At 30.0% G+C, this 8,857-nt stretch overlaps 1 protein-coding gene across 1 annotated transcript; it reads right to left on the bottom strand.

Annotated features, from left to right (window-relative positions):
- Positions 1-1,533: 1,533 nt before the first annotated feature.
- LOC117180488 (putative nuclease HARBI1) lies at positions 1,534-3,392 on the bottom strand. Its single transcript, XM_033372986.1, has 2 exons — positions 3,181-3,392; positions 1,534-1,807 (listed from the first exon to the last, which is right to left on the bottom strand). Exons 1-2 carry the CDS (start codon positions 3,390-3,392, stop codon positions 1,534-1,536), a joined length of 486 nt encoding a protein of 161 aa, XP_033228877.1.
- Positions 3,393-8,857: the final 5,465 nt, after the last annotated feature.

The raw sequence follows: 8,857 nt of genomic DNA, 5'->3' as shown, positions 1-8,857 counted from the left end.
CTGGAGCTTACATACATGGCGAGTTGAATGCTACCCGAATTTCACAACAGCAGAGGAGAAGTCATTATACAGGGGTATTTTCATATTTCGCGCCTTAAAAGTTTCATTCGGATCGGCCATTCGGTCAAGTCCGTGCATCTTCGGATCAAGTTTATGATAGTTTCCATGGTTGCGTTTGAAACTTCAAACGGGTACAAGTGTCAAAACAATATAGGTTATGTTATATAGTAATTACAAATAATAAAAGTGTTTAATTAATAATGAAGTGAGACATGGGAACTGAGAAGTAAATGTCATTTTTTTCTGTGCCAATAACATTATAGAATGGCTGCTAAGTGACAAATACTATAAAATAGTAATAATATTTTGTGCTTCCAGTGGGCGAAGAGTGAATGATGTTTAACGCTTATTTTTACTGCATAAAAAAAGTATGTTATGAGTAGACAGGATATATTTCAAATAAAGTCAATGAAATATTACATGCGTAAACTTTAAATTAACATTGCCTACATTTACTGGCAGCGATTAGGGCAAACAGGTGAATCTGAACATAGCCGTTTGAAGTTTCAAGCGCAACCATGGAAATTCGGGTAGCATTCAACTAGCCATGTATGGAAGCCCCAACGTGGTCCACCCTGTATATATATTTATTTATGGCTGTGCTGTGGTGCGTTCAAATAATGTTCAAAGTTTTGAACATTATTTCAGCATGCATCTTTGTTATTGTTCATAAGCAAATCAAAGACAGTTAAAATTTAAAAAAAAAGCTTTCACAGGTGCAAATTTGCAATAATGTTCAGAACTTGGAACATTATTTCAGAACAGAAAGCTAATATTATTTTTTAATTTCGTTTCTTCGAACTCAAACAAAAAAATTGGTTTTATTGTACACTCCAAAGAAATACTAGAAAAATACTAGACGAATAAAAAATGTTTGTAAACCCATCAAACTTTGAAAATAGGCAATAATGTTTCGACGTGCATTTCCATCGTCGACAGGCAAGTTACCACGGTTATGAAGATCCTCGTTTAAAACTTCGTCCCAATGATCATTTAGAAGAGGCTCGTCGGGGGGCAGATCCTCTGCAGCAAGACGGGCTCTATTATGCAACACCGCAGTTGCTACTATCACTGGAAGCACATGATTAACTTCGAAGCGCATTCCTGTCACCAAACACAGAAATCTGCGCTTCCATATACCAAACGTACATTCGATTTTATTATGAGTTCTAATTTGAGATTCATTAAATAACCTTTAGGCTTCAGTTACATGGTTGTTTAATGGTGTTATAAGGTAATTTTTTAACGCGTACCGTCCATCTCCCAATATAAGTGCGTCCCTGAACTCACCAGCTTCCAATCGAGCGCATAGCCTAGAATTTCGAAAAATAGTGGAATCATGAACTGCTCCTGGCCAACGTGCCACAATACTGGTGAATTTCATGCCACTATCACAAGTGGCTTGAACGTTTATGGAGAAATATTCTTTTCGATTTCTAAACACTTCAGCATCGACCCACCAAATGACTGCACTCAAACGTGCGTGCAATCTAATGCCGAAATAACTTTAGGGAAACGTGCTATTGTATAGAAATCTACTTGAGCAGCAGTAACTTGTGCTTCTGTGGAAGGCATTTCAATGTCTTCTCGAGCCAGTCCAGCAATAGCAGCAGTCACTCGGTGAACAATTCTATGAGCGCTAGTTTTGCTAACTCCAGAGAAGTCCCCAGCAGCAATAAGGTGCGAACCAGTTGCGTAGTACCGTAGAGCAAGTAGGAGCTGTATCCTAGGTGGAATAGCGTTGTTTCTGAAATATAATTTTAATTTATACATGGTAACCAGAAGGAAAATCTTTAACAATGTACATGTCGATAAAAAGAAGAACAATGACTATTATTTATAAACATGCTTTATACAAAAAGATTCGGTTTGAAGTGAGAAAATTGATTGTGTACCAAAAATAATAATTTTAAATAAAATACATGTATTTTCAATTTTCACTTTTTCACTTTAAACAATTTTCAACTAACAAATGAAAACAAATTTTCACGTAAGAAGATCAATTTTCTACAAAAAACAAGGAATTTGTTAGAAAGTGCATATGTTTTGAAACAAGTAGTTTCAATTTTTAACTGGAAAAGATTAATTAACCATAAAAACAGGAAGATTTAAATTATCGTGTCGTAAAAATTGATTTACTAACACAAAAAACTAACTATTTTAAATCCAAAAAGATGAATTTTTAAAAAAGCAGATTATTTAAAAAAAAGACCAATTTTGAACAAAGTACCTACATTTTTAAACAACCAGTTCAATTTTCAAATACAAAAAAAACGGATTTTTAACAAAATAGTTCAAATTTTTACAGAAAAATTGAATCCTCAAGCATGTAGATTTATTTCCTAAAAAAGCCGAAAAATTTGCAGCAAAATATATAAATCTAAAACCAAATACTTTAATTTTTCACCCCGAACTAGTTCAATTTCCAAACAAAATGCTTTTTGAACAAAATTGTGAAATTTCTTAAAACGTGGATTAATTTGTCACAAAACTAATGTCTATTATTTAAAAAAATGTTTCTATATCATCTATATCTTTCTCAAGTATGAAGATTCATTTTCTACAAAAACGTCGAATTTGTAGAAAAATAGATAAATTTGAAACCAAATACTTTAGTTTAAAATTTCAAAACATAAATATAAATAAAATGTGGTACAGTTAAATTTTCAGCCATACAGATTAATTTTCAAGTAGGAGAAAAGAAATTTTTAAACAAAAAAAGATTTTTTGGAGCAATATGGATAATTTTTTGCTAAAACAAAAGGCATGAATTTTGATCCAAATAGTTCAATTTTCAACCATAAAATATAAATTTACAATAAAAAGTTGAATAGTTTAAATCTGCAATCATAAAATTAATTTTCAACTGAATAGAAACAGAGCTTCCACAAGATAGTTTAATTTTCATCAAACTAACTTAATTTTCAATCAAAACAATTTTTGAACAACATTGTTGACTTTCTCACATAAACGATTCATTTTTCACCTATTGCATTTTGTAAATTTGAATTTCAATTTTTAAACTGAAACATAAATTTTTAACTAAGAAGATTAGTTTTCTATTCACACATTTCTATTCTATTCTATTTCCATTATATTCATAAAATTTTCTATACATACCTTTCTGTAGCATGTTGCAAACTTTCTTCTATTTGGAGCAGCAAAGTTTCAACAGTAATTTTTGTTAAGCGAAATAGTGTAAAAAAATCGAAATCATCCATGGTTTCGAAATAATTCACTCGTTCTCTGAATATTCGGGGCCTTCTCTGAACGTGGTTAAGCATTTCATCATCATCAAATGAGGATAAAATATAGTTGTAAAACAGAGCCATATTTCCTTCCTGTATACTGCACTTACTGCACTTGCACTTCAATTTCAGGATTATGTTACTTTAATCGCTGATTAAACTCGATAAGCAGCCATTTTGGGGCGGTTAAGTTAACCCACGATTACCTTACCCTAATCATGATTAAAAGAATGGTGGAACGCAAAGTATTGACTAAATAAGGCTAATCAATGATTAACAATTTAATCAGAGTTGGTGAAATCGGCCCTTAGTGTTTTAGAATAAAAAAATCATTACGCTTTTTTAGATATTACCTCATTTGATAAGACCTCGCCGAAAATTCAGACATAAAAATAACCCGATCAGAGACCCACTAGCTCCCGACCAGAGCCCGACTATCCCTTGACAAACCACCGACCAGGCCCCGACTGAAATGTTTTGCAAAATAAAAGACAAACTAGTCCCCGATTAGTCCCCAACTGGGTACTTTGTCAAAATTAATAACCCGACTAGCCCCCGATTAGTGCCCGACTTGTAATAGGGTAAAATGGGGTTATTTCCACACGGGTGTCATTTTATGTTTCAATAATTTGTAATTTTAAAGTTTCTATTACCTATTCGTTTTTTGTTATAAATGTTTATTTTTGTTTGTTTGTTAAATGTTAATGGACTCTTAAGACTCTTAAAAAGGCTAGTTCTTCGAAAACGGCATTGGACCCTATAAATATAAGCCATCCTAAATTTGTCATATGTCAAAGGCGTAAAACACATCGGTATTTTGCAAGTAAATAGTCGCTAGCGCAACTGGTCTGGAGCACGGTGGGACGACCCCTTGTAAGATTTGACAAGTTTACGCCTGTGGCGTAGAAAATATTTGGGACTCTAATCGGTAATGCAGCTAGCCCATTTATCTTTCGGGAAAATATCCTTTGAAGCAGTCAGGCCTGAGGTTGTAAAAAGTAGAAATACAGGCGGGAAGTCTCTAGGAGTCTAGGACTCTCGGTAGATTACTGGGGATGAGTATTCCATGATGGGGGTGAACTTCAATATTTATTTCTGTTCTTATCGAGTTTTCTTAACACGTTTATTATGATTTACAAAAGTTGTTCTTTTCAAAGAAAGAACTTTCCGATAAATTCAATATAAATGAATGGAAGTTTTTTAATCAACATACAATTGTTTCGAATTTACCAGTTATTATTCTCATTATTAAAATTTTAATTCATCCATCAATGTACTCATAATATCTTTTAAATATTAATAAAACGTAAAAAATGCATTTTTAAGGTATTTCGCGATAAAGGTAGAATGAAATTCTTCTATCTAAATTTTATCCGAATTTTCTACAGAATTTCATTTATCACGTTTTTTACTTCAAGGTTTAGATAAATGTAACATTAATGTGCATAATGAAATTAAGAAAAATTCAAGATCTGGCATACAAAATTGTATTTATTCAAGCGATACGTGTAAGCAACACTATTTTAAATTATATTTCACATGTGCAAAAGAAACTTAATTGTTAATTAGGCGTCAAACACAATCGTAAAAATCTGTTTTTCGGATTCATGGGGTCTAAAAACGTCGACAATTGACAAAAACTGGGCGAACCAATTTTAAATAAATCTAATACTTTCTCTGACGAGAATGTAAAAATCGGGAATTATTCTGGATCAATCTTAACTAAGATCTACACCCCTTTCCTCACATTACTCCTTTCCACGCTCAGTGAGTCACGGCTAACCCACGAAAGGCAAATAATGGCTTAATTGCGAATGGTATAATACTAAAATATTTCGATCCTTGAAGAAAATTCTTTCGGCCTCCAAAATCATTTGGTCCACCTACAACTGATAGGATCTTTTCCTTGTGTAAGCAGAAACTATTAGAGAATATGAGAAAAAGAAAAAACTGCGTTTTTTATATTGCAGAGCCGTACTTAAATTACGTAACAGATTACCGGTTATCTTCAATTTAGCGGTTATTCAGTGAAATTTCACTGATCAGCAGCCATATTTCACTGTTTTAGCAGTGTATATACGCTGATTTGAATTAGACATATACTGATTCAGATTCAGAGAGTACAAAGACGACGAATTCTCAACAAAATACAGGAATGTTTAACTCAGAAAGGACAATTTTTATACAAATAGTTTCATTTCAAATGAAAAATATAAATTTTAAACCAAAAAAGAAATAGTTGCATTTTAAGTTTTAAAAAAATCATTTTCAACAAAATAATCAAATTTTTAATCAACGAGATGAATTTTCAACTGAATTGAAGGAATATTCAACTGGATTCGTTCATTTTTTTAAACTTTCAACAAAATAGCTTCATTATCAACTGCGTTTAGTTGAATTTTCAGTCAAATAAATCATTCTATCGACCAACAAGGCAAATTGTTAACAGAATACATGATTTTCCAAGGAAATAGCATTTGAATTTTTAACTGGAAAGATTAATTGTCAGTCAAGAAGACGAACTATCTACCAAAAAGACGAATTTTCAACCAAACGAAAAGCTCATACGCGCGCTCGGCGCGCGAATCACTACTTTGCTTGAAATTATTTTATTTGGAAATAAAATTCAGTAAAATACCACAATAATCATTTTTACTTTAATAACTTCTATTTGTACACGGATTCGCTTGAGTGCCCTCGCACGATGCAGAATAAATGATTGTGCAACACTAAACATTTTTATCAAATTTTTAGGCAATTGCGAGTACTTCCAATAACCCCGTATGTAGCCGCATTCTAATTTAATTGTGCTTAAATTAATGCACTGATTTTAGGCCCGCCTTAGTAAAGAACAAATTTCAAATGCGCATAGAATGTAAAGTTGAGAGACTTCTGTTCCAGCGTGGATTTAAACATAAAAAATCATATCACAATAAGTGATAATAATACTGGTTATATGTTCGACTGATTAATCACAGTAAAATATATGGAGAAAAGTATTCCAAGAGAAAAGATACTACAGAAAATCTTGATGAAGCAAAATATTTAACTAAAGAGATTATGAAATTGCTTTAAGAAATTGATAAAAATAGATACTTACTGAAACTAATGAAAATGAAAGTTTTGACCATTATAGAGTTTTAATTTCTTTTTTAATTCTTATTAAATATAGAGTGCATACATTTTCTTATGAAAATTAATTTCTTTAAAATTTTCAAATGACTTAAAATCTAAAAAAAAGTTAAGTTCTGAATTTGTTTATGAAATTTATTTGTATAATAAATCATTATTGAAAATTTACAAGGTGTCGTAGGAAAATGTGATTGGAATTATATTCTTTGTTGATTCCGTAAACAAATTAGGCCTATTCTTCCAAAAATGCCCAAAGTCTTAATTTGCTCATGAAAGCAGTTTAAATAATAAATATTAAAAATGAGATTATTATAAGTAATCGGAAAGACGTTCTTAAATAAATTTGTAAAAAGAACTGACCCTATTCGTTAGAAAAATAGCCAAATTCTGAATTTGTTATGAAAGTTCTTTAAGTAATTAACCATTCTTGTAGATTTAACAAATACCTCAGAAAAGAGTCATAGCAAAGACAATCATAGTTAACTGTGTAAACAAAGTGTATTTATTAATTGAAAAATACCATACCTCTCAATATGTTTATGAAAATTGATTAAATGATTAATAATTATTATAAATTTACAAAGTATCGTAAGAAATGATCATCGAAAGACAATCTTAGTTCAGATCTTTGAATGGATAAGTGAAAAAGCTATTACAGATCTTAAGACTGGACTTGGATAAACAGGTACTAAGTTGTTACCTTTCCAGAAACCTGAAAACACAGGTCGAGGAAGGCAGGGAGTAAAATCGCATGCTCTCCCCCCCTCAACCATGGTGCTTTGTGCAAACGCACGGCTTGCACGCCTCAAAATCTGGTCCTTATTTTAAATGAACTAGTTGAAATTAAAAAGTTCAAAAATGCATTGTGTAAAATAAAAATAAATAAAAATTCGAAGTTTTTGAATGGTTACAGTTTTAGGGCTCTGAATTTTCATATTGAATACTGAATTAAAACATTTACAAACATTGAAACATTCAATTTAGTTTTCGTTTGCAAATTCTCGAATTTTAATTGCTTCATATTAAAAATTATTTATTTAAAAAAAATTTCAACTAAACATTTTCCAATTTTGAAATTTTTGAACCAGTTTCTGATTTGACTTTGAGATCGCCTTAAAAACTTGAATAATTCTTGATTAACTTTCGTGCTAAATTATCTCTTCCAAATATGAATAGGAAATTTTTTATTTTTCTATCAGCAATTTGAAAATATTATATTCGAAATGTACGTTTATTTGCGATTCCAACGATATGTTACTTGCAATGAAAAGATTAAAATTAGAATAAGTTGTCGCAGATATGTTTATTTTTATTTTTCAGAAATTCCCGTCGTCGTTTTCTGAGAAATAATCATTAATATACAATTTTAATATTTACTATGACTTTTAAAACAATTTTCAATTGTTTAAACAAATGCTAATTATTTCAACAATAATTTATTTCCCAGAAATTTAAAAAATGATCTTATTTTCTTATTCAAATGCATTATTTTGTCATTGTTTGAAGTAGTAAATTTGTCTAAAAACATTACGTAATTATTTGAACAATTAATTATTGTTTATTTTCAAAAATTTTTCAATTGAGCCAGAGATGTCGAATTTTATTCAAATTGGTATCATATGCTACTTTCTGTTAAATAATTATATCATTTTGTCACATTTATTTTATTGTTTAATAATTTTTTTTTCTTTAAACAATATTTATTTGCTAAAGCAGTTTTTTTTCGGTAACTAAAAGAATTGCAATAAAATAGAACACATAGCATTATGTTTCTGACTTTATAGCGTATAGAAAGAAAAATTTTACAACTTTTTAATTGTTTAAACAAATATAATTTGTCTAAATAATTACTTTTCCAAAAATACTTTCGAAATCGTAATTAATTATATGTCTTCTATTTAATATTTATCGAAAAATAACTGCTTGAGCAAATGAAAATTGAGTGAACAAATATAATTTTGTTAAACATGAAGATAAATGTATGAAAATTATGTAATTATTATTATATATGTATATATGCATATATGTATGTATGTATGTATGCATGTATGTATGCATGTATGATATTAAATATACGTATTTAATTTTTCAATCAAAATCAAAAGAAAACTTTCTGTACGTAAAAATTAGGTGAAAAGTGCACTTAACCCTTTTTTAATAAAACCAATGTCAAAGCAAAAAAAAAAATTGCTTCGAAAATGATTTTTCAAAAAGTTTGTTTCCAGCGATGCATACTTACTGAGAACATTTTTCTCTTAATTTTGTTTAAACAGAAACTTATACTTTAAAATTGTATATTGAATTTGAAAATTATGGTTGAATTATTATTATATAAACTCCTAATCTGTTAAGAAAACATAATAATATAATATCTCACGGTTGTGAGACGTGGTTATGGCTGAAATGACAAAATTTTA

This window comes from Belonocnema kinseyi, chromosome 9 (genome assembly GCF_010883055.1).
Source record: "Belonocnema kinseyi isolate 2016_QV_RU_SX_M_011 chromosome 9, B_treatae_v1, whole genome shotgun sequence".
NCBI classification, from domain to species: Eukaryota; Metazoa; Arthropoda; class Insecta; order Hymenoptera; family Cynipidae; genus Belonocnema; species Belonocnema kinseyi.
Note: the sequence above shows the minus strand (reverse complement) of the source record. Positions and strands in the feature narration are given on the sequence as shown.